This window comes from Clytia hemisphaerica, unplaced genomic scaffold (assembly GCF_902728285.1).
Source record: "Clytia hemisphaerica strain Z4C2 unplaced genomic scaffold, Clytia hemisphaerica genome assembly, whole genome shotgun sequence".
Lineage (NCBI taxonomy): Eukaryota > Metazoa > Cnidaria > Hydrozoa > Leptothecata > Clytiidae > Clytia > Clytia hemisphaerica.
In genome coordinates, this window is record NW_027104275.1 from 37062 (window position 1) to 63965 (window position 26904).

The 26904-nt window shown below is 35.1% G+C and overlaps 3 protein-coding genes across 3 annotated transcripts; 1 reads left to right on the top strand and 2 right to left on the bottom strand.

Moving 5' to 3' along the window:
- Positions 1-98: 98 nt before the first annotated feature.
- Positions 99-16853, bottom strand: LOC136816818 (fidgetin-like protein 1). Its single transcript, XM_067073144.1, has 16 exons — positions 16663-16853; positions 16044-16135; positions 15623-15676; positions 14734-14954; positions 14221-14481; positions 13152-13229; positions 12313-12404; positions 11911-11982; positions 11068-11194; positions 10449-10549; positions 10043-10122; positions 5550-5620; positions 2694-2911; positions 2046-2209; positions 1392-1486; positions 99-239 (listed from the first exon to the last, which is right to left on the bottom strand). Exons 1-16 carry the CDS (start codon positions 16827-16829, stop codon positions 114-116), a joined length of 2019 nt encoding a protein of 672 aa, XP_066929245.1. The 5' UTR covers positions 16830-16853; the 3' UTR covers positions 99-113.
- Positions 7973-9699, top strand: LOC136816845 (uncharacterized). Its single transcript, XM_067073174.1, has 2 exons — positions 7973-8263; positions 9065-9699. The coding sequence occupies exons 1-2, from the start codon at positions 7981-7983 to the stop codon at positions 9523-9525; spliced, it is 744 nt and encodes a 247-aa protein (XP_066929275.1). The 5' UTR covers positions 7973-7980; the 3' UTR covers positions 9526-9699.
- A 5112-nt stretch (positions 16854-21965) lies between the features above and the next one.
- LOC136816819 (germ cell nuclear acidic protein-like) lies at positions 21966-23999 on the bottom strand. Its single transcript, XM_067073145.1, has one exon. The coding sequence runs from the start codon at positions 23991-23993 to the stop codon at positions 22371-22373; it is 1623 nt and encodes a 540-aa protein (XP_066929246.1). The 5' UTR covers positions 23994-23999; the 3' UTR covers positions 21966-22370.
- Between the last annotated feature and the right edge of the window lie 2905 nt (positions 24000-26904).

The window sequence follows — 26904 nt, forward strand, 5'->3', positions numbered from 1 at the left end:
TAAAGAATTTAACAATAAAGGTCTCTATGGAGTCTTGAATCTCGATCAGCAATGAAAGAAAGATACAACACCTCTAAAAAGCAAATACCTAGTCAAAACAACGTTATGAAATTCTATTCACCACCTCCACTACCATAGGTCTTATTCCAATCGCTGTAAAGTTTCAAATCATCTTGCGAAACGCTTGGGCGAACATTTTGTAGGGCCATATGAAAATCATGAAGATTGACCGGTCTGACCTACAAAAGGAGAGAAAAGAGAGATGGAAGATATCTGTGGGGACAATGAAACATTTAGAGAAGAACAGATGAATGGAATTTCCAAAAAATAAAAGGTGGATAGACATTTGAGGAAGTCGTGTAGGTTAACATATATGTTATATAAAACACTAGATAAAGCTACTATGTATTTCCCAAGCAATGGCAGGTGAAGCAAAATAATACGTCATCTTTGCTGAAAGTAGACCACGTTAGACCACAGTCAAAACCTTGGTTTGGCTTTTACTAGTGAAGTCTTTTAACACAGCAAGTTAAATTATGACGTCACCTCGTTCAAAATGGTGGATTGTTTCTTGTTTTGATTCAGCAAGGGACGGAGTAGCTCTATTTATTGTTTCATGTAAGATATCTATGTAGGCGAGACCAACAAAGCGACTAAGATAGATGGTATAAACAACAAAACACAAGACAGAAGGTGAGTCAAGCCAAGAAGAGCATAAGCTGACCTGTACAGACATTTTTCAAAGAATCTGAACCCTTGATTAAGTTTTTAGTTTTTAAACATGACAATCCTTTCACAGTAAAAAAAAAACTTTGGCAAATATGATTGTTTATAATGCCGTGATGTTATCTATTATCTTTCCATTAACAGCTTGACAACTTACTGTTAATCTTTAAAATCAAGACACAGACAGTGTAAAGAATACAAATACACGTTTTTTTTTTATTAGAACACCTAAAATTTGGCTGAGCCTGGATGTGCTTATTTTTTTTAGCAATTTTCAGCCTAAAATGTTCTTAAATGTGTTCTTAATTTTTCAGACTACTCTAAATCGACAATATGATACAAAATAAAGAGCACTTAAATTTGGCAAAATTTGGACAATATTTGACTCTTGATTTTTGAAGATCCACCCCTAAGTTCGGTTAAAACTGCTTAAAAAGAGGAAAAAATTGTAGTTTCTTGTCATTTTTTTCCAAACTGAGGCTGCGCATGTTCTTAAGATGTTCTTAATTTTTCGACGAATTTCAGCCTATATGTTCTTATAAACTAGGTTCTAATAAAAAAAAAACGTGTAAGGGTCTTAAAATTGGACTCTTTATTAACCTTAAGTGTCCAACCCTCAGGATTAAAACAGAATAAAAACATTAAAAAAAGGAAAATAAACCTACATCATCAGCATTGATGTTTTGAATGTCTGTGATCATACGAATCGGACCCAATGCGGCCTCGCGACACAAACTGGCCATGTCTGCACCAGAGAAACCTAAAAACGAAATTAATCAACGATACATGTTACAGTTGATAGAAAAACAAATCCAAGCAACATTTCATCGAGAAGATATAAAAAGAGTTATCGTCAAAATGGCTTAGGTGTGTACCCCCTTCTCACAGACCCGGTGGGATTTTTTAAGCCAGTGGGGGTATGATAGAGGACCAAAACTCGATGGGGATTGATATACCCATGATTGCTTACGACTGGGGATTTGAATTCCATTGTTTTCGAGCCAGAAAATTCAGTGGAGATGGAAAAAGTAGCACAACGATTTTTTAGTCGGTTTTTACAGTGGGAAGGGTTCTTCCCAGTGGGTCTGTCAGAAGGGGGTGTTTAAACGTGAGCCGAACTGCAATAAACCTAGTTCCTCTATATATTATATAACAAACTGGATTAAAAAGGGCAAAAAAAAGGCTTCAAAACGAATTTCTAAAATCTAACAGTGTGATTGTTCTTTAATTTGTTGTTAGATTCAGATCAAAATTTAGCCTTATTTTTAGCCCTGCTGTCAAACCTTCTGTAAGTAAACAACAATGGAAAAAGTACGTACCATCAGTCTTTTCACCAATGACAGTCAAATCATTAGAGGGAACTTCATGAGATTGTTTGCTTAAAAGGTTGGACACAATTTGAATACGAGCTTCTGCTTTCGGAAGAGGGATGTATAGACGTTTTACTAATCTTCGTCTAGCAGCTTCGTCTAATTCTTGCGGTCTGCAATAAGGGGAAAATAAAAATCAGATGTATTTAAACTTTTGATTTTGATTGACGTCTTGTGAAAAAAAATCTTTTACCCTTTTGGTATTGAAAAACTACAAAAGATATAAAGCTAAGAGATTTAGATTTTAACTATCAGACGAAACAACGAAACTCTCCTAATCCAGGAAAATAACATTAGCTTGTGACTGGTTGAGAAATCGTTTAAAGATGAGCTCCTTGAAGTCTACATTATCTTGTCCCTATACACTATTTTCTTTTGATAAGAACCAGTGAAATTTTGCTGAGGCTCGGCTGTTCTTATTTATTTGGCACTTTGAGCCTCAAATTGTTCTCATCCTGTTCTTACTTATAGGGTGTAATTGAGGTAGTTTTGGTGTTCTACCCAATTTTTACTTTTTTTTAATTGTTCTTATAAAAGACAAAGAGTGTAGGCAAAGTAGAAAAATCAGCACTTGAACTAAAATGATCACCAACAAACCTATTGGTAGCCCCAACAACAAGTATCCTCTCATTGGAAGATGAAGTAGCACCATCCAGTTGTACCAAGAATTCTGTTTTGATACGTCTGGATGATTCGTGTTCAGAATCTGATCGATGTGTCAACAAAGAATCAATCTCATCAATGAAGATAACAGCTGGTTGGTGACATCTGGCAACACCGAATAAAGCACGCACCATTTTCTCGCCTTCCCCGACCTAATGAATAGTTGATGTAAAAGGGGACTTCAAAATACAATCATACGTGTTTTTTATAAGCATAAAAACTACAAAAACTGGCTCAGAGATTCTCGGAGATCGAGAGATAAGGTGAACAATGCTTGAAGGATGCTTGTATGCTAGGCAAAATTTTAGCGAATTTCTAGAAATCCGTAAGATTCCAGCCAAAAACAGCCAAAATTGGAAAATACTTTTTTTTGTAGGCTCAAGGTAATGCTCAAAAATTTTTGCCATATCTGAGCCTAGATATGCAATGTTTATAAAGAAAGAACATGTTTGTAGTTCTGTTCCTGTCAATAACAAGGTACTCTAAAACCTAAACTTTTGTCAAGTCATTATTATACCGGGTGACCCACGAAAAAGTTCGGACAGTTTTCGGCGTCTTCAGGCCGAACAAATGTCCCAAAGTTCTTGAAACTTTGATATTTGGAAAGTAGATATTCTAACTTAAAGTTTGAGCTTTTAAATTTGACCCACAATTCCCTACTTATGAGCTTTTAAAGTCAAAATTCACTTTTCGGAAAGAGCGAAATTACGTCAAAAAAGAGGTATCAAATTGTTTTATTATCAATCAATCAAGCAAGGTCGTTAAATCGTTAGAAAAGAGCATGTTAGATATTTTTATTCAATTTTAAAACTTTTTTTAGATTCTTTACTTTCGCAAAATTTATTAACAAGTTATTCGTTCAGAAAAGAACCACCACCAATACACTTTCTAGCATATTCCAGGCTTTCATAAGACACGACATTTTCATAAAGAAGGCAAATTATGCCTATTTGCAAAATATTTTTGATAAAAATATTTACAATAAATTTATATAAATCTACAGGGTGACCCACGAAAAAGTTCAGACGTTTCCCGACGTCTTGAGGCCGAACAAATGTCCCAAAGTGCTTGGAGTTTTGATATTTAGAAAGTAGATATCCTAACTTAAAATTTGAGCTATCACTTTTTAAATTTGACCAACTTGTTCTCTGCATGCTTATGAGCTTTTAAAGTCAAAATTCACTTTACGGAAAGTGTAAAAAACACGTAAAAAAGGGGTATCAAATTTGGTATTTTTAGACGTTTTTGATATACAGTTTTTGAAAAAAATCTATGAAAGCGCCAATTTTTATAAAAACTAGTCTTGTTTTAAACAAAAATTACTTTCAAAGGTGTTTTTATTAATTATTAATGTCATAAAACTCGTTAACCTTTCCGCCCCGAAAGACGTATCTGATACGTTCGCCATACGTTCCGAAAGACGTATCTGATACGTTTTTAAGGTGACCTTTATATTTTGGTCGGATTACGCCCCAACCGTCAGAGGTACGGTAAAACCGATTAAAAATCGGAATCAGCGTGAAATTTCCGATAAGAAACAATCGGGGTTTGTTTTGGTATGACGCAACATTTTTCAAAAATAGAAATGGTAGACCAAGCTGTGTTGCGTGATTTTGTGAAACTGGAGGAGGCAGAAAGTTAGCTATGAAAGTAAGGGTTTATAAAAGTGTTTTAGAGTTTTATTTGACTTTTCAAAAGTATGGAATTGTATTACCTAACTATAAAGAAACCTTCTAAAGAAAAAAGTAAGTGTTTTTATCAATTTTTCAGTTCTCTATAATTTTTTGAAGTTTTGCACCAAAAAATGACTTTTTCGCGACATTGTTTTTTCATATACCTTTTGTCTGGCTTCATAATTTCTGTCCAAAATTGTTTGAAGTACTCAGTTAAACATATTTAGAAAGGGGAAAGGTAGGGCTTTCCAAAAATATAAGGGTTTTTTTCTGAAGTTAATTTTTCAAAAAGTTATAACGGTTATCGTGAAAATTGCATTTTCATCAAAAAACGTTGCGCGCAGACGGGCTGAAGATTTAAAAATGTTGCGCGCTGGAAAGGTTAAATAAGTCAATTTGTAAGTGATTTTCTAATTGATTGCATGAATTTAATACCTCTTTTTTATGTGTTTTTTACACTTTTCGAAAAGTGAATTTTGACTTTAAAAGCTCATAAGTAGAGAACAAGTTGGTCAAATTTAAAAAGTGATGGCTCAAATTTTAAGTTAGGATATCTACTTTCTAAATATCAAAACTCCAAGCACTTTGGGACATTTGTTCGGCCTCAAGACGTCGGGAAACGTCTGAACTTTTTCGTGGGTCACCCGGTACTTCGTTGTTAATTTATTATTTTACAAACTTTAATTACCTACAACACTAATTAACGAGGTCGTAAAACATCAGCACACTCGAAAAACACAATGTTAAAGATCAAGAAAACATTTATAATTAATTGATACCTCATTTTTGACGTGTTTTTGCACTTTCCGATAATTAAATTTTGACTTCCAAGTTCATAAATGAAGAACCACTGAACCAAATTTAAAAAGTAATAGCTCAAAGTTTAAGTTAGAGCATCCTCTATCTTTTAAAAAAAAGATTGAGTTTATATTACCTTTATTTTTCAGACCCTAGCCAACGAAAACCGTCCGAACTTTTTCGTGGGTCACCCGGTAGTAAGTGAAATCTGGCTTGAAGGATGCTTATATGCTTCCTTGAACCTGGCTACTGAGCTATTATTTTCAGATCGTATTATATACCTAGATATTGGCAACAATAAGAATTATAAGTTAATTACCCATTTGGATGTAAGTGATGATGCACTGATACTAAAAAACGTGGCTTTTGATTGGCTTGCAATACATTTTCCTGTATAATGAAAAAGAAGAAGTGATCATTGCTTAGCAGAAGCCAAGGACTAAACATGGCCTGTTGTAAGTTAGTTAAGTTGGGTAGAGTTTCACCGTAGTTAAGTTGACTCTTATTGTTCTTATTTTTCAGCATTTTAAGCCTAAGATTGTTCTTAAATTCTATTCTTGATTTCAAGGTGAATTTCAGGATTTTTTGAGAGCTAAGCCTTTGAATTGCTAATAACTCAGCTATTCCAGTCTGAGAATTGTTCATAAATTGTTCTTATTTCTCAGCATTTTTTAAAAATATGTCGTTCTTTATTGTCCTTTTTTCGTTTTTTGTCGTAATTTGTCGTTTTTTTGTCGTTTTTATTCGTTTCTCGTTTTTTCTTCGTTCTTTCATAGTGTCTTTGTGGTGGTCTCATTTTGGCACTTACACTCCCTCTTAGTACAAATTTTTCGCGCTCGCTTTGCTCGCATTATTTTGTTAAAATATTTCCAACCTTTGCGAGTTGCCTTTTTTTTATTTACCTCCCCAATTTTGGTCAAACAATAATGCTATTGATAGGTAATGCCTAATTCTCAAATAAGAACTCCATAAAAAGAGCTTTTTGAGGCACTTGGTTACAATAGTACAAACCATTCTAAAACACAGTGCTTTTAGCCAAATAAGAAAGTGTTAAAATCGAAATTTTCTTCGGTCGCCACAAACCATGGTTGTAAGTAATTAAACTTCACTTCATCTATGCTATTTGCGCTTGGAAATTAGATCGTTCGTCTGGTAGATATACTGAGCTAATAACAGTTGAAAATGAAGTTTTCAACATGGTATCCCTTACTCCTTATTTCATCAACAATTCTTGCAGTTGAAATACCTTAAAATCCTCACGAAATAGGCCACAAATGAAATGTAAAAATTTTCGGTGGCGGTATTTAGAGTTAATTGTGTCCGGTATTCCGGTATTTCGGGAAATAATTACCGGTATTTCGGTATTTCGGTATTCAGTACCCCTTGACCCCCCCCCCTGATTTCGTGTACTTCGCAAGAAAAAGTATCAAGTAGTAAAACAAGACGGGTGACAACTGCAATGCTCTATCGTGAAAGTTTTCCTTATAATTTGAATTTCCAATTACATCTTGTGTTAGTTAATGCATGTATTTGTTTCATTGTAGACAAGATACTCTTTAGTGTTGGGTTCCAGATTCGATCCCAAATACAAATTTTATGTCATTACATTATTACCTGGGGGCAGTGGGTTTACCAACTGACGGTATATGTGCGGCGAAAAAAATAGCTTTCAGAATCGCACCAATACAATGCAGAAAAAAATCGGTGAAATTCGTACCCTTACATTGAAAAAATCAAAATTTTCGAGCAAAGATTAGCAATTTTTCCCAGATTTGCTGAAATTTCCACCCATACAGTGTATTTATCAAAAGTTCACCCTTACAGTGCATTTCTGATATTTTGAAAAACATACCCTTAACCGCCGCACATATCCGTCGGTCAATTTGCCTGACTCCCCCCTCCCCCCCCCCGGATTATTAGAAACTCCTCCTGGTAAAAATTAAATTTCAAAAAGTTTGCGAACATACAGATTTCAGTTTTTTTTTTCCCGATAGTCTTTTTATGAAAGAGTTACCGCGTTGAAAGGAGAAAAAAAGGTAATAGAGGAAATTTGGAGCAAACATTGAGAAAAGGCGATTTCCCCTTAACAGTCAAAAAACAAGTAAAAATTTTACATTTTTCATTGATTGCTGTCTTTTCACACCTTTAAAATATTTATTGACCTTCTCCATTAAAAAAATATATTTTCAAATTTTCTTTTCTTGACTGAGAGGGTAGTTATCGCTTCAAGATCATCGTCAAATTGCTTTTTTATAATAGCTGCTGGTTATATTAAAGAAAGAGAAAGCCTTAGTGGGCTGCGTGCATCCACCTTTATGAGTTTGTATCCCGTATCGTGTGCGAAATTCCCGTCCGAGAGTTTGCCCCAACTTTGGGCTAAAATGTTTCAATTTTTTTAAATGTTCAGAAATCCAGTGATTGTATTAACCTCTAGCCATTTAAATTTTTAATTCAAATTTAATAAAATTTAAAAATTTCTCATATATTACCTTACTAAACAAGCTAATCAAGTTTCTAAAACTCAAAAATACAAAGACGGGGGTAACTCTCGGACGGGTATTTTATACCAATGTCAAATTTCTTCAATTGACATTGTTTATACGCATCCCCTATATCAAAATATAAAAAAGGGGATGTGTTGAGGCTAGAAAAAGCCTAGTCGGGAAAGTCCAAGGAATTATGTCTAAGAAGTTTGATAATATTATCTGATAGTTTGATAAAATGTTTGATATCTTTTAAGGTCATGAAAAATGGAGTGGAAAATTTATTTCAATATAGCATTATGTCTACATCTAGTGATCAAGATCCAAGCGAGCGGAATGTATATCAGCTTCCAAGCTAACGTAGAAAAATGCGGCAGGTTAGAAGAGCCAGGTTTCAAGGCTATATCCACAACAGAGTGTGTGCTATATTGCAGATTGACAAAATGCATGAATGCTTTGATGAAAGATGAGGTTTGTTATTGTACTACAAAGACATGCGCAGTAGAACAAGGAGACGAGGGTCAAACACAAGGCGCCATCTTTTACCAAAGTAAGTATAGACTAATACATGTTTTTTTATTAGAACAAGCGATATAAGAGCATAAGGCTTCGATGACCAAAATGTAAAGAACATTTTAAGGCTATACAGACTCACCCGATTTCTTAGGAAAATGGACTAAATTATTCGCAAAACGGTGAAAATGAGAACATTTAAAAAATATTTTTAGGCTTAAAATCAAAAGTTAAGAACATCCAAAGGCTTTTGGATGGTCTTATAAAAAACGTAAAGACTAATAGTATGCGAGTTGGCTTTCTTTTACTCTACCTTAACGACGGAGGAATATGTATTTTCAAAAAAAATTATGAAACACTAGAGTCTCTTTCATCTATCAGAAGAAATCCGACTTTTGAACCTTCAAATACAAAAATAGCGTCACTCTTCGGGTAAACCTTCTCGGCTTCCATAAGAATCTGATTAAAAGCTGCATAAAAAGCGGAGGCTAATATAGAGGATCCACCCGTTTTAGCGTTAAGGCCGGTCTCCACTTTTGCACGAAATGGGCGAAATCTTTTCTTAACCTTTTTTGCCTGAGAAAAGATTACGTCATAAAAAAGTTTCGCGCGCGAACAAAAAAAAGTTGAAGGAAGTTCTACTTTTTTCATCCGTTACGTCAATTTCGACCAATGGAATTGCTTCATTTTTCAACCGACCAATGACCTTACAAAAACGTCAAAAGTTTTCGCTCATGTCGCGCGAATGTGAAGACCGGTCTCTATCTTCGTCAGATCATATTAAATCAGCCGTATAGTCTTTTTGAGAGCCAGATTCTAAATAAATTTATTTCACTAGACGCTGGTCAAGAAATACGTCAACTGACGACAACACCCGTTTGCTACGAAGCGAAAGACGACACGCCGGCTATATTCAAGGTACAAAAACCAGGACGAATAAAAGGTTTCAAGCTGGTCCACTTTTTCGGATATGTAAGCTGCAAAACAGAAGTTGATCACTTTAGTAGTAAATGGGGATGTGGGTTTTATGGGAAGGATAATCGAATAATGACGGTAATTACAGATGCGGAGAATAGAATGATAACGTACCATGACGAATTGAATAGTAAAGGGTACATCAAAATGCCGACAGAAAATGCGAAATCTAAGGAGTTGAATCTAGCAATGGTGAACGACGAGCCGTATGACGTGAGGGGAGGAGAGGAGTTCAGGGTTTGGTATACAGAAGATTTAATGAATGGTGGTGATTTCGATAATGGTGGAACGCACTGCGTACATGTTTTTGCAAAATATTGTTGAAGCATTCTATTATATTGATCAGGAGAAAAAAAACCATAAAAAATTCGTACCATCTTCAATGACTTACTCATGCAGCAGTTCAGGCAGGAACACTACAATCACCATCATAATATTTGGCACAAAAGGGGAATTTCCTCAAAACTTTAAAAACGCAAGTGATTTTTAAGTGTTTTAATGTACGGTTGAAAAGTAGAGTTAACTCTTGAATTTTAATTTTAGACTAAAGAGCTTAGGTGCTCAAAAATCAAAATGTTTCAATAAGGCTGAGAATTTAGCCTGGAGAAGCCACTTAGCCCCTCCCAAAATCGAAAAAAACCAATGAAACTAAGTGGAATTATTGTCAATATATTTCAGCGCTGATTGTAGTAAATGCATGATTTCTGCTGACTGTGTTCCCTGTGTTTTTGTAAAGTATGAAAAGGTTTATTTACCTTACAAATATCACCGAGAGAATCTTATTAGACATTATCCAAAGGGGAAAACTGAAGAGCCAGAATTTAAATTTCAAAATGCTTACCGATTAAAGTTTTTCCAGTGCCAGGAGGTCCGAAAAGAAGCAATCCTTTTGGTGGTCCCCTCAACCCAGTGAAAATATCCCTGTAAAAGATGCAAAATACAACATTGCATAACAGTCTTAGTCTAAAACACAAAAGGATTTAGGGGTGACCAAATTAATATGTTAAAAACCAATCAGGAATTTTTCAGACCCAGTACGAAGAATTGAATTTTTTTTCAGAGTCATTGAAATTCGAGTTATAGAAAATTGTTTATAGGGTTGCTTTTATTACCTAAAGGAATCGAGAACGTTGTTCGATTTGAAGGGGGCATTAGAGTTAAAGAGATCCGAGTTATGAAGGCTCTATTGTAGTAATATCAGCATAAAAGGTCAATTCAAAGGCTTTTTATTAATTTCGTCCACTCACGGTCTTAACATGGGCCAGATGACAATTTCTTGGATGGTTTTCTTTGCGAAATCAAGACCTGCAATATCATTCCAACTTATCTGCGGTCCATTGTCCATGATCTAAAAAAATACAAAATTAAAAGTCTCAATAAACTCAGGTTTAGGTGTCTACGGAAAAGCGTTCCACCAGTTTTAATGCTTTTAAAGTTCGTCACAACAACGCTATTGCAATGGTAGCTACTTCACCTGGACTTCTTTAAAAGGAATTTAGCCAAAATCTAGACGGCTGCGATGTTGAAGTTTTCAATAAAATTTATTTCAAAATATGGTGACGTTTCAAGGAGTTGATTGGTTGGTTTATTAATCCCACCTCAAATTTGTTATAACGATATGGTTTTGCTGTTTGGATCTTTTTTTTTGCTTAATTATGAAAGGTTTAAATTTAAAGTTTGATTCCTCCGACAAGACGGTCTAACGATATACCGTATATATCGCCTATGCTAATGTTTTAACTAATGTTTTTCTGCGCGTTCTAAAATAGAGTTTAGTCGGCCCTCTCGTTAACAGGGCCATTCTTTCGTCTACACATGAGGTATAAAAGTTTGGAACTAATGGGGTTTATAAGGCATGAGACTTACCTCGTTTTCGATAAGTTCGATCATTTTTGGGTCAATATTTTTCATCCAATCAAATGCTTCATACTTTTCGTCCAATTTTGAATTACCACCGCCGTTTGAAGAGTTCTTTAGCACTGCTTTGGTTACTCTAATAAATCAATAAATATAGTTGATAGTCAATATCTTATAGAAAGGTGTTATCATTACAGGTTTTTTTTAATAAGAACAAACTACATAGGAACATAAGGCTTAAGGCTTTGCGGACTCAAAAACACCTGATTTTTTAGGAAAATGGGTAAAAAAGGTCATAAAATGGAAAAAATAAAAACATTTTAAGAACATTTTTAGCCTTAAAACTCAAAAAGTTAAGAACATCCGAAAGCTTCAAAATTTTTGGATGTTCTTATAAAAAAGGCGTATTCTTCCTTGCAATGAAAATACACGAAAATTTGTCAAAATTGATGTTTCTTCGATTCCAAAAACATACCAACTTCAACAATACAGTAATCCCATTTCTCAGTGTAAACAGTGTTTCATCCTAGCAGATAGCTATCCAAAAGAACTTAAGGGCCGTAAGTAAGAAACATTCAAAAACTTAAAATCCCTTTGGAAGTCACCGAGACGACAAAATTATATTCAAGTGGCGAAATGTAAATTTAACATGTCGTAGAGGGTTTTTATCTTCTCCTCATTGATTACTCGATAAGTTAATAGAGCGTTATAGTTACATTTTCAGTGAATCTTGACTGAAAATTGGTGCCAGAGCACCATGAAACTCTGAGTTTGAAACATAGATTGTGTCAACTCTTTATTATTATAAATTCAACAAGTACATTGCATTTCAAAAATTCAAGAACACAATACCTGTCTTCGACATTGTTTTCTTTGTCACGGGTGACAGGCGGTACAAATTTATTTCCTACACCATTACCACGTCTAAAATGGAAATTTTTCAAAATAAATAAACAGTAAACGATCAAAATTTACACTAGACTAATTCTTTTTAATTTTTAACAGTTTTTCCAATCAATCGACTTTAAAAAGGGGCACGTGAAAAGTTACAGTATTTGAAATTTTCACTGAAGACCAAAAGTGTGAATTTGAAAATTCGGCTCAAATGACATATTGGCTTGATCAATTTGGCTTAAATCTTTTCCTAGAGCTCATTTTTATTCCTGAAGGTAAAATGTGACTAGTGCCAATAGATTTTCGGCCCAATAAATATCTGGTGCATTTGGTATTTTTTAACATTTCTTTCATCATTACCTGGTACCAAGACTTTTCTTTTTGGATCCATAATCTTTCGTACTGACAGACGACGATGATGGATTCCGCCCTTTCAATCTTTGATCAATATGCTGGAATATAAGAGAAAGTAAACATCATTGTGTTGAAAATTCAAATTTAATAATAGAAAAAATGTTAAAAATTTCCCATCAAAGCCCATTAAAGCAATCAATTATTTTCCATTTTGAAAGTGTGCAAAGGCGTCTCCTAATCTCCCTTTCCTCGGCAGAACCTTAAGCAAAAGCTCAAAAGCACAAAATGATCCCCTAATTCTAATAATTTCACTGCTTTTAAAATCAATTCGCCTTAGTGTGCAATTTACTTTCTTTGTGGAAACATTATCAGCTTAAGGCGCAGTAGTGTAGTGGTTATCAATCTTGACAGCCGTCCAGGAGGTAGGGGTTCGATTTCAACTTGGCGCAGCGATTCACATGCAGTGAATGTACCTTCACCCGGGCCAACCCATGCCATATGAGGGGAATTGGGTAGAAAGAAACTCAAAAAGCCTGTCGGTGACTGTGCCAGGTATCGATTCCAAAATACATCGTGGATGAGGTGAGAGTGCGCTGGTCTTGTTCCCTAGTGGTTCACGCACTTGATCCGAAAAAATGTGTGTCAATGTCTCGCAAGTTGGCAGGCAGTAAAGAAAACTACAGCGGTAAGACGGTTCTAACGAGACGATTCCTATACCGCTCAATACAGAACCGGGCATCCTCTGTAAGGAGAAGCCAGTCATTAACTAATAAGTTTAGTATTTTGAATATAAATACTTACAAGAAATTAAACTTCAATATAAAAAAACTCAACAAATATCTTACAAATTGTTCTCCAGCTGTTCTGAAAGGATTTGGTTTTTCAGGGCTTTCCATTTCCTGATCATGGTCGTCGAAAGTTTCCTGTGATTGGCAATAGTAAAAAAGACAATTTATTATCAGCAAGTAATAATTTAGCCTAACTGTGAAATGTTATGCTTTTTTAAACCCAGATGTAGATCCTAAAAAAATTTGTTTTCCATGTTTTAAATGTGTATGCGTATCCATCAGATTCCTGGTCGAATCTGGAAATAGTAATGGACAAAAGCAATTTCAAATTGGTATTACCGTATTTCCTCAAAAACGTCGCGGTGCTTTAAATTTTCAAGATTTTAGATACGGCGCTCTTTGTAGGACGGCGCTCTTTGTAGGACGGCGCTCTTTGTAAAGTAAGTAATTCTGCGACCGCAGTCGGAGGCGACCCGAAGGCTCCTCTTTCGATAGCTATCTACCCGAAGGTAGGGGAGGGCGCCACTCTTTCTCCCTGGATTTCTCCACTTACCCTTGATCCTTCTCTTAGTTGCTGAGCATCAAGCAGAGAGGCATCAAGTACCATTTTGGAAATCTTTGGTATGACCCGGCTGGGGGTTGAACCCACAACCTTGCGAACCGTAGCCGGATACTCTACCACTGTACTACGGTCGCTCTTTGTAGGACGGCGCTCTTTGTAGGACGGCGCTCTTTGTAGGACGGCGCTCTTTCCAAATTTTGAAATAATTTTCTCTAATTCTAGCTTCAATTAAAATTCAATAATTTCATTATAATTTATTCTTTTCGGAGTTTTCCATACTTAGAAGTAGTAAAAAAATATCTCATTTGCAAAGCATTAATTTCCATATTATTAGTTCAAAGGGATAGAAGAATAGATAAAATAGATATCTTAAGGTCGAGTTATAGCTGGTGGCCTATAATTCTTAGGGATGCAACGCCCTTCAGCGAGCGGAGCTTTTTCATTCAAAAGGCGGTGTACTTTAGAGTGTGGTGCTAAATGAAGGAAATACTGAAATTAGATAAAATTCGACAATTGAACTTGCAATAAATACTGTCAAGAATAATAAAAGCTTTAAAAAGTTACCATGCTGTTTCTAGGCCGTTGATAATTATCTTTAGGATGCCGTCGTTGCTGATGGTAATCATCAGTTTCATTCGATTGTTGGTGGGTTCTGGCGTATGTGAATGAGCTTGGATTGGTTTTAAATCCATTTGAGAAGTTATTTGGTAATTTCTCTATTGGTAAGATCGCTCTATCATTTGGTTGCTCAAATTCATTGTGGATCTGCTCAACAATGGCTTTTCGTTTTCCAAATGCAGGAGCTTGTTTTATGGGTCCAGGTTTCTTTAAAAAATAGAAAGTTTTGCTAGAGCAAACTAAGGGAAAATGACCCAGTTAAGGAAAAGTTGAGCGCAGTTTATTTTGATAGGAGTCTGAAAAAAAAATCAGACGAAAAATACAGTAAAAGTACAGTAACTCTACTACTTGCAGTTTCATGTCACTTTGGTTACAATCTTCCTTTTACTGACATCGCTCTACATATGTATCGAGCACTGTAAAAAAAACGAAGAAAAAAATCAGATTAAAAATACATACTTTTTGAGTGGGAGCATTCGGAATTGGTTGTTTCTGGTGTTCCTGTAGTCTTGGTTCTCGTTGACTGGCAGTCTGTTGCTGGTGGCGCATTGGACGATTCAGTTGTTGTCCGTTTTGTTGATATTTAGAAAATTGTAAGGATACATAACCGTTCTTATGAGATTTTTTAGATGGCTTTGGTGCACTGGGAAGTTTCAAGCTACTTGTCCATTCGTTTTTATCTGAACAAAAAGTAAAAAACAGCATCAAAGTAAAAAACAGCATCAATTCCATCAAACAGCTTTAAAAATGTTTTTTTATTTGGGAAATCACAATACACGGAATCAATGTACATACTGTATTATAAGCGCATCCAGATTTCAATTTTCAATCTCAAAGAATCAAATCCACCTACTGTTAAACTAAATACAGTTGACGCTCTCTAATTCGACGTTCTACTATTCGATAGGCTCCATTATTCGATGAAATCGAAAGTCGCCGTCAACAAGAAACTCTCATAAACGACGCTCCCTTATTCGATGAAGATCCAATTCCCCTTGAGGATCGAATTAGAGAGCGTCAACTGTAATATCCTTTGTTTTTTAGAATATCGTATTATTTGAAATAAAGGCCCCGGGCGTTGTTTTGCCTTTTTCGTCATCTTTCAGATAAGTATGTCATTTTAAAGATGTAAAAAGGTTATAGTTTGAATTCTGAAAGAATACAATTATTCACACATACTTAACTTTTCCTATGTCTAATTTTCCCTAACAGCTGCTCGTTTCAAATAAACGCCCCTCTTTTATTTGAGGGGGCGTTTATTGAAAAACTTTCCTTTAAGGAGAGGCGATAATTCGAGGGGGCGTTTTTTCGAAGTAATACAGTATCCTTTGAGAGGAACAGTACGTACCGTTTTCTTTATCCCCAATCAACGGTTCCAAGGATTCATTGTAGTTATTGAGACCTGAAATTAAAAAAAAAAGAGTATTATTTTAAAGCAAAATGGGTGGCTAATAACTAATTCCCCTCCAAACGAAAGTAAAACAATTAAAACTTTGGGTAATTTCCTTAGCTGGAATTCGTCTTGGATCTGCTTGAATAGTTATCCTGGGGGAGGAGGGTACTAGGTTTGCGAGGTGACAATCGTTTCCGAGCCAAAAATCGGCATTTTTGAGACCCTTTGACACATTTGTGTCAAAAATCGTGACCCTTTTAGAGGGACATTAAAAATGGTACCCTTATGGTATTGCCTAAACCCCCCCCCCCCACGGTAGTAGTACGAGAGGAAACGATAACGTTTACTGCTAATAGCTAGAGAAAATGGTACGAACCAAATTTTTCATCCATGCTATCAACAATGGACCCGTATTCCATATTGAGCATCAATGATAAAATTTTGAAACATTCTCCACTAATTCTATTCCTAAAGAAAGTAAAGAAATTAAAAATATAAATTTCTCCGTCAGCAAATTCACGACTAGTAGCGGTGGGTTTAAAGGAAAGGAAGAAAGTCTTGACTAAAAGTTCCAAGAGTGAAAACCGAATCATTGTGCCATTCCCTTAAATTTCCATATAGGGAGTGCACGAACCTTTTCAAATCAGAAGACATTTTTTGAAAATGTGTGGATACCCCCTGGAAAATGGCAAATTTCACAATACAACCTTTGGAAAATTTCTTTTCATCCCTTAAAGTGACAGTGGACTAACTAAAATCAGTCAATTCGCTCCCTGGAAATTTAAAATATTTCTAAAATCAGTCAATTCACTCCCTGGAAATTTAAAATATTTCAGGGAATGGCACAATGATCCGGTTTTCACTCTTGGAACTTTTAGTCAAGACTTTTTTAGAAAATGAACTCTTTTAGATCCCTTGGAAATTCTGCTCGAATTACCCCCTGGAAATGTTCGTCATCAGGAGTGTGGATATGAAATTGAATGTCCGATTCTTACGTCGTATGTAGCTGAGTAAAGAATGATAATGTGCTTCGAAGTTTGTCGGCTTTCTCTTTATTTGATAAATCACCATTTTCCAGCATGAAGAAATGAGACTGAAGAAAAGATTTAAAGAATTGATCTTCTTCTGATGACGATGAAGCTGCTGATGATGAGGATGCCATTGTTCGTTGTTTATTTCTAAATATTTTGCTGAAGAAAGTAAATACACGTTTTTTATAAGAACAAACTATATAAGAAGACAAGGCTTCGATGGCCAAAATATTAAGAACAATTTAAAAACATGTGAAGGCTTTGCAGACTCTAAAACATCCAATTTCTTAAGAAAATGGATAAAAATGCTCAAAAATATCGCATGTATAAGTAAAAATATCTTTAGGCTTCAAACTCAAAAATTTAAGAACATCCAAAGGCTTTAAAAACTTTAGATGTTCTTATAAAACAACGTGTAGTTTCAATGATTTTCTCATTCCTTGAAATGACATATTTGTGCCTTAATCGCACGATGAATTATTTTTTTTTCTTTGGCGCGCCTTCAAAGAGAGCAATCGTTAATTGCGTCCTGTAGAGATCAATTAATCGTTAATCGCACTTGATTTTAATGTTTTTCTTACATTTTTTTATCGAACGTTATAATTCTAATTGCATTCGAAATTCATTTTGTGAGAAAGAAAATCTTTAAGCCAACAATAAATGAAAAACATAAAGAGAAGAGAAAAATGTAAAACTTTCAGTGTAATTTACTTTCCTGCCCGGGAAAAAGTAGTGAAAAAAATTGTGTGATTAGCTCGTAATCACATAATGACTCGTACCATTCGAAAATTGCACTTGTGATTTTTTTGTTTCGAATTTTCCTCGTCCTTTCGGACTCGGAAAATTAATAACAAAAAAAGCACTCATGCAATTATTCTCGAATTGCACTCGTTATCATGTGATTACATATACAAATTTGACATAGCCCTTGTTTGTTATTTTTTCAATTTTATAGCAACAAAGTTTAGAAGCCCTTAATATTATTTTAAACTTTTTTTTTACTTTAGTTTTAGAAGTTGTATTATTGTAGAACTTCAAGAACTTATGGAAATAATTTTAATGAAATTATGAATCTTCTTTCGTTTTTGAATCTAAGAATAATATAAATATATACATAAAATATACGTTCCTTATCACTAAAAACTAAATACATCTCTCGCGGTTAAAAATAATATAATCTGAATAAACCATTTCCTAAATATACCAGTAAGGTATGTAAATATAAACAAACAACATCCCAAGTTGATGAGATAGTAATGTCCTAAAACACACAACAAACAAAGGAAGGAAAACGAAAATAGAAAACACGAAGTAATAGGAAGTAAATAAAAAATTTTGACCCGGGGGGGAGTTTGAAAAATGGACCCGTAGGACTAGTTTCAAATGTTCCTAAATTTGCAAAAAAAGTGACCCTGGATGGAACTGAAATTTTCTCAACATTTTCCACTTTTTCCCAAATTCCCCCAAAAAGGAAAAGACTTTGGTGTTTAGGTGTTTTTACGACATTATGGGACTGAAAAAGGATGGCGTCACATCCAGTCACAGCTCATACCTCTTTTTGCCCAGTACACCCCTAGTATTTTAGAATCATCTCAAAACTACTTGCACTTCCTTTAATAAAAGTCTTTAGTTCCAACTAACCATTTCTTGCCAAGGTGTAAAATGCACAAAACTATCCGTGGTTCTGGTGTTCCCCATACAGCGAAAACGCCAATGATCATTTTTTGCAAAATTATAACATCTCAGCTCTAGTTGATCCTCCATACGTCTTCTTGTAGTATCTACACACAAATATTCATTTGAATCTTTATGTAAAAATCTACCACGATTGTCGAGTCTCCATTTCTGATTTTTCTCACCAGCTGCGTCAACTGGTTCAACCATGAGTGGAGAATCTAAACTGTAGTCATCACCGGGAACCAACACCAATCCATTACCTTTATTCTCTAAACAATTATCCCAGGTTCGAGTCCAGAGTTGATTATCTCTACCAGTCCAATCGTTGACTCGGACGCAATCAGTTGAGCGAGAACATTCCAAAAATAATGAAGATTCATCGTGTACAAAACTACTGTAAATGATTCCTAACTGCTCCAACATTGAATCTAGAATCTTATTTTCAGTGCGGTTTAAACTATCACCTGTACCATACAAATTAGGAAGCTGTTGTCGTAAATCGTAACTTAGTAACTCGTGACCGTAAGCTATCCCAAGGATGCGAACTTGTGTAGAGGACTTGACGCATGTTTCCTCATAGTTGTTATGATGGAAATAATCAAAGCTGTTTTGTGGTATCCAGGCTGATGAGAAGTTTCGGTGCCATTCTCTCCTCATTGGGTCATCATATTCTGTAATCATAATTGATTTCCCAGGGTAGACTAATAACTTGAAACACACTGGCCCATAGGTAAAAGTTTTCCCGATATCTCTACTAACATAGAGACCATCGTCTAGCATCAAGTTAAACCTTTGGCTAATTTTGAAACCCTCATTCAAAATCTCACGAACCAAATGTGGTTTTGTGCTATGGTACATGACAAAGACTTGCTGACGGAAACCACTCTTTGTTGTTTGGCTCCAAACAGGATCTTGACTGAAAATCTGCGACATTTTGCTTTTATGCGTATATTATTCCTACAAAAAAGAATCGCAATTTTTAAATAATATAGATTCGAAAAAGGGTGTGGTACAATATAAAAGGCTGATTCTCACCATTAAATTAGCTGGACGTAAAAAATAAAAAGTTTAGGACAATCAGTGCAAATTTACGACAGTTCGTATAGGGCTCTTAATAAAAAAACCAGCCAAATTTGACAAAAACACAAGAAAATACACCAAAGACCTGTTAGCCACAAAATTTTTACAAGATTGGTGATTTCATTGATAGCTGATACTTGTCAAATTGATAACAATTGTAATTTGTTTTTGAGTACCTTGTTATCATAAAAAGACATCCTAAAAGTGAAAAAAAATCACTACGACTACTGTAACAAAACAAATTAATGCTCACCCCCTTGTTGGGGCATTACTGAAAAAAAGAGTAACTTCCATCGCACTAATGTGTTAAAGGGTAGTTTTTTTTTGCAGGTTTGCAATCATAAAACTGGAATAAAATCCAGTAAAATCCAACAATAATGTTCTGACTTGACAATTTGACAACTGGTGTCTGTAGTTTGGATGACAAGCTTCCTCCCGTGAAGGAAAATACCCCTTTTACGATAAGATAATTGATAGCAAAATATGGTGAAATCATTAGATCACCATTATCGATGTCATTCCCAACTAACCATTTCTTGCCATGGTGTAAAGTGAACAAAACTATCCGTGGTTCGTGTGGTTCCCATGCAACGAAAACGCCATTGCTCATTTTTAGAATGTTGATATGGCCTCATTTGTAGTTGACGTTGATGTTGAAGATTCACACAAAGTGCATGATTAGAATTTTTATGTAAAAATCTTTGTTGATTATCAAGCTTCCATTTTTGATTCTTCTCCCCAGCTGCATCAACTGGTTCCACAGTAACGCCAACATTTCCATCAGGCACCAATACTAACCCATTGTGTTTGTTTTCCAGACAATTATCCCATGTTCGAACCCATAGTTGGTTATCTTCTCCAGTCCAATCATTCAAATAAATATCATTAGTAAATTTGGAACATTCCAGAAACAAGAAAGAGCCATGATGAACAAAACTACTATAAATAATACCTAAATCTTCCAGCATTTGGTCCAAGATTTTGTTTTCTCTAGGGGTCAGTTTATCTCTATTGGTGCCAAACACGTTTGGTAGTTGTCTTTGTAAATGAGGGCTTAATAATTCATACCCATTAGCAATCCCTAATATACGGACTTGTGATGAAGATTTGACGCATGTTTCCTCTTTATTTTCAAACTTGAAAAAATCATAACTGTTTGGTGCTATCCACGCTGAAGAGAATTCTTTATGCCATTGTTTTCTCATTGGATCATCATGTTTAGTAACCATGACAGATTTTCCTGGATAAACCAACAGCTTGAAACACACATCACCATAAGGTAAAGTTTTTTCAATATCTCTAGATACATACAAACCGTTACTTAATATGAGTTCTGGTCTTTGACTTATTTTAAATCCCTCATCGAGTATCTCTTGAACCAAATGCGGTTTTGTGCTATGGTACATGACAAAGACTTGCTGACGGAAACCGCTCTTTGTTGTTTGGCTCCAAACAGGATCTTGACTGAAAATCTGCGACATGGTGTCAAGTATTATTACAATGTAAATTCTCTTTTTTGGAATAGCTTTTCTAAATTATTTAACTGAAAGAAAAACAAACAAATCATAAAGTTCAGTTTTGTGACAGAAAACATTTTGAAAACAAATTCAAAGACAAATTCTATTAACTTATAAGAGACAACGGCAATACCAATACTTTCGAATAATTTAGGGGTTTGGGAATTAAAACATTTAGGAGATTTTGCAACAAATAATAAAGACTAGAGTGAGAGTCAGGCAAGATATAAAACTGTAGATATTATGAATTATGGACAAAAACCCAAAAGGAGTACAGAGATTTCTTGTGTATCTTGATTTGTACAAGTTTTACATATTATAGTATAATTATACCTAAACAAAAGCCGACATTTAGGATCACGTAATATAGTAGAGGGCATTTTGTAAAATCGCTCGAATGTTTTGATCAAAGCACTTGTTATACATTTTTGGAAAGCTAAGGGGTAAGGGAATCGAAATTACGATGTTTCCAATTTTTTTTCGGACACTTTGGTGTGATTTTCGGACAAATATGACGGTCTCAGGCAAAAATCATAGGGTTAAAAATTAATGAAAATTTTAGCTCGAGAAAACGGAGACCTGTTGTATATTTTTGGAAAGCTCTCAAAAAATTAAGATTAGAGATATATTGCAAGTATAGGTGATTTCAGTACCTAACTCGAGATATTGAGCTTCAAAAAGCGCAAAAACTGGACAAAATAGCTGTTTCTGGCTGAAAAACACGGGTTTCAAGGGTTAATATCTCGAGTTAGGTACAGAAATCACCTATACTTGCAATATATCTCTAATCTTAATTTTTTGAGAGCTTTCCAAAAATATACAACAGGTCTCCCTTTTATCGAGCTAAAATTTTCATTAATTTTTAACCATATGATTTTTGCCTGAGACCGTCATATTTGTCCGAAAATCACACCAAAGTGTCTGAAAAAAAATTGGAAACATTTTAATTTCGATTCCCCTACCCCTTAGCTTTCCAAAAATGTATAACAAGTGCTTCTAACTAAACATTTTAGCGATTCCAAAAAATCGAACAAAATTCCCCCTACTAATATCTTAATCACATCTTGATCACTATTTCAAAATTATTTTTTCTAAAAAATTTATATGTGATAAAATAAAGCATCCCTTAACCTTAATACAAAAGATTTGTTCAAAATTAACAATGAACAAACGAGTATTAAACAAAACAGTAGGTCTAGAATTGTTCGAAATTAGTTTGAACTCTTTTTGGGGCATCTTAAAATATTGTAAAAAGACATAAACAGCCAACTTTTTAAAGTGTACTCCTTTGGCAATCGTATAACCAAAATGGTAAGAATTAAATGTCAACAAAACAAGAAGGCTACTACACTACAAAAAAAACAAAACATAATATTTATATATAATATTCATAACATTTCATTTTTTCTTTGACTCTTGAAATTTGTCAGAAATAAGCCTCATTACATCTCGATGAGATTTGCCTGGGTTAGATTTCTTGACAGAACCAAAGTTCTCTTTGACAAACAATGAAAAGGCGTTCGGTGTTTTTGGAGCAGAAGAAGTTGAAGGATTCTGTAAAAGTTCTGGAATGCCCCCACATTTCCCACACCTATGTTTAGAAGGATCAATCGATTTACTGTGTCTGCCAAATTCAGTGCCACATTCATTACACTTGTATGTGTACTTTGTATGAATTTCATATTGGTGACACCTTGATATCACTGGCAAGTCGGGATGAATATGATTAGCTTTCTTAGCCCAGCTTTTCCATTGTGGACCATGACCAGCCTGTACACCATTAATAAGCCAAGTTGCAGCATGACAAAGTTCGTGGATTAATGTGTCTCTAATTCTTTCAGGTGAATCAATAACTTTGTCTGAAAGTTCAATTCTACATTTACGAGCATTCAATGCTTTTGAATAATAACAAAAGCCAGCTGTTTTGGTCATTCGTTTGTTCCAGGTTATTTGAAGATCGCTTGGCAACTGGTTTCCAAAGACAGTCTTGTTAAAAAGCTGGAAAAGTTCGCTAATAGTCTGTTCACGTTTCTTAGTGAACTCCCGCTTATAGGCTGGTGTGCCAGGCATGGCTTTTGAAGTTGATGTACAAATATCTTTAATTAGCTTTCTACTCTGGGAGTGTGGTGTCAGAAATCTTTGCAGATTTTTCTCTTTGAGAACAGCACTTTTTTGTTTGATTGAAGTAGTTGGAGTTTTAAAAGTGAAGTTTTCAAATTCATCTTCCGAATCACTAATAGCAATTGCATCAGAGGATAGGAAAACCTTATCATTTTCTTTATTGGATTGAGCAGAAGCATTAGAATGTGCAGAGTCGTCAGATTCGGCGCTATAAAACTCATCCTCATCACCATCATCACTGGCAATAAAATCATTTAGACTACCTGCAGAATCTTCCCCATCACTCTCAGTTTCATCAGAATCGAAAAGTGTTTGTTTTTTAACCAATTTAGACAACGATGCAACATCCTTATCGTTAGGATCGTCTTCTGCACTCTCATCAAGAAAGCTTTGTACTTTCTTTTTGGTTCCATCTGGCTGTTCAATAAATACTTGAACTTCACCATCACCACTGTCCTCATCATCAGAACTTATACAAACTTTGCGTGTTTGTTTTCGTTTGCTGATAATAATCTCATCATCACTCTCTTCAACAACAACTTCTTGATCTCCTTTTTCAGCCTCATCATCCTCTTCCTCAGAGGAAGAAACAACCATCTTTGGCAAAACACAAACTGATTTTCTACTTTTTCTTGATTTTCGTCGTGGCATTGAAGGAATATCATCTTCTTCATCAGACATAAACAAAGCTGTTGAGCAAAGTGATTTTCGTGCTGGGCCAACAACATCATCTTGACTAGGAGGTACAATTGATACATCACTTTCATCTCTATCGCTAGAATTAGCAAACGCTTTAAATTGGTGTGCTGTTTGCTTCATCGTTTCAACATCTCCAAATCCAAGACTGGTTGCAAATTTTTCAACCAAACAACCAACTTCTAAGCGTAATTCAGAGTTCATCTTTATACCTAAAATAAAATATAGAAAATGTTCTAAATTATCAAATCGAACAGATGATCCCAACTGTTCTACTGTTCAAGCTCTATCAGATAGTAATCAGTTGTTGTCAATAATAAGACATTTCAAAGACTTTCTATGGGTATATTACTCCTGAATTTTCAAAATTTTGGAGTAAAATCCACTGCCACCAGCTATTTTTCAAGGACTTCAAAAAAATGTAGGAAGGAGTATCAAATTATCTGTTCTGAAAATATAGGAGCAACAAATTCTTAATAAATTAGAATAAAATTACATTTGCTTTTCCAAACTCTCCAGAGCAGAGTTCAAGAGCAGCCACCTGCTAGAGATTACAAAATGTCTTATTTAATTTCCAAATTCGTTCATCTGTTTGGAGGGGAGTAGAATAGATTGAGACATTTTTCAATTAAGTTTGGCGTTCACATATTTGGCTGACCCATAATCAGTTTTGGGGAAAATTTAGTCCCCTGCTAATGACAAACTAACATAAACTAGAAATAGGGTTGCCGGCAACCAATATCTGTAAGGCGGGAGGGAGGTAAAAAATTTCTGAGACTTGAACACCGCCATCTTAAACCTTGTTTGTTCTTTGAGAGTATAGCCAATATTGCACGGAACCAAGTGAGAAGTAAGGCTACTTGCAGGCGGGACGCCCCGGTAGTACCGCAGGCGGAATAAGTGATTTAGACGATTTAAAATTAAACTACGATTTAACTATTGTTAAATAAACATTCAATTTCCAAATTCGTTCATCTGTTTGGAGGGGAGTAGATTAGATTGAGACATTTTTCAATTAAGTTTGGCGTTCACATATTTGGCTGACCCATAATCAGTTTTGGGGAAAATTTAGTCCCAACCGAAGGTATCCCCCTTTTCCAAACTCTCCAGAGCAGAGTTCAAGAGCAGCCACCTGCTAGAGATTACAAATTAGTATTTCACAAATTTATTTGTGAGAGCCTAGCTGTACAGGGCCCAAAACTCTTCAAAAGTCTTCCATCTGACATACAATACATCACTTGCTGATACTCGCAAGTATATGAGCCTGACAAACTACACAAGATTGGCTGAAATCTAAACTCACTAAACTAATAATCAAAGTCCAATTACTTAGCTCTCTCATCTCTACAAAAGTCTAGGAGATCCATAGTGTTACTTACTATGTACCTTCAGTCTAGCTGTACGGCCGCATCCTCTGTGTGTCCTGCATTTTCAAATATTCATTATATATAGAATTACGCTCAAAGTTGCACAAAAATGACAAAATACAACCAATGAAATGAGAAAGATGATTAAATTAATGATTAAAAAAGTACTCCACAACGCAATCCACAAAATGTGTAACCGTACATCCTGTGCCCAAGTTCAGGAATTGCCATAAAGCCATTAGTACTAGTAATCGTAAAAACATACGATTCCGAGGTAATCGTCAGTAAACATTCGAAAACCTCCTTTTTTTCTTTTGTTTAAAAAGAAAACATTGCAGTGTAATTTTTCTTTGTTTTCAATTAAAAGAAGCTATTGTAACGTAAAATTTCTTTGTTCTGTTTTATATTGAAGAAAAAAATGTCTTTGTTTTTTATTATATAGTAAAAAAAAGTCTCTGACACAGGACTTGGGAGAGAAAAGAATAAGGGGACAAAAGCGTCCCCCCGCCGAAGAGTGCAAAAAGTGGTAATAGTGCAATTAACGATTAATCGCACTCCTCTAAACCAATCAGATTCGAGTAATTTTGCACGGCTGACGATTATGGTAATAACTGGGAGGGCACATTGCTATACATTGTGATTAAAAAAGTAAAATATTTTAAATAATTGTTGAAAGATTTGTTTGATAATCCCAGAGAGATTAGCGAACCTGATTGAGAGAACCCCCATTGGAAACCCCAAAAATCTATTTTACCCTCAAATCTTCTTCTGCTAAGCTTGTGCTAAGACAAAAAAACTTTGACAACTGGCTTGGTGGCATGATCAAAGGGTCCAGTTTTCAGAGCATGTCATTGCTGCCCAAGGAAAAATTAAGGGTCACTCACAAATCAATTGTCTTTCAACTACGTTTGATTGTTCTAAGATCTAAAAGGAGGCCAATTTTCTATTATTGTAAAGCATTGTCAAGAAAGAAAAGTATTTGTTCAATGACCTGTCAAAGGACCCTCTTGGCGCTACGGAAACTTCAGGAGTTTTCCGGAGCAGCTAAAAAAAACTATTTTTCTCTCAGGAAAGTTCCGGAGCTCTAACAGTGCTTCATCGGGAGCAAGTGACTTTTATCCTGTTTTATCACGTTTTAAAAAACCGTTTAAACATGGTTACAAAAAGAAATTTGTCTCCAGGTGATGGACTTTGGTCAAATAAAATACTTTCAGTCTTTAAGGATGATGGTTCAACCGTTAATGAAATTGAATTCGTCACATTATTAGCTATAATCCAAGGCATTGGACGAAATATCGAAAATATATACCACAAGTTGGCTGATTTTTTGAAAACATGCGTGTGTGCAGTTATTCCAGACCAATCGCCGAAAATTGTGACTCCCCAAGCGATTTGAAGTACACAAAAGTCCAATCGGCTAAAGCGGGTAAAAGACCGGTCTCATAGCGGGGGAAGTGATTTTCAAGCGACCTAACATTTTAGAAGATCGGCCATGAAGCGGCCAGTGGAATTTTTCCAAGAACGGCCTCAAGACCTCTATTAGAGGCTTTTTCTTGATCGAGAGACCGGCCAAGCAGCCAGCGGCCTATTTAGCGGCCAGCGTCCTATTTAGCGGCTTTCTTTAGGGATCTTCTCAAAGATATAATCGATTTTCATTTATGAAGTTTGATTAATGATTCGACTATTTATTCTCCTATATTCGATTATTTTTAATCTCCCATATTCGATTATTTAATCCTTGTATTCGA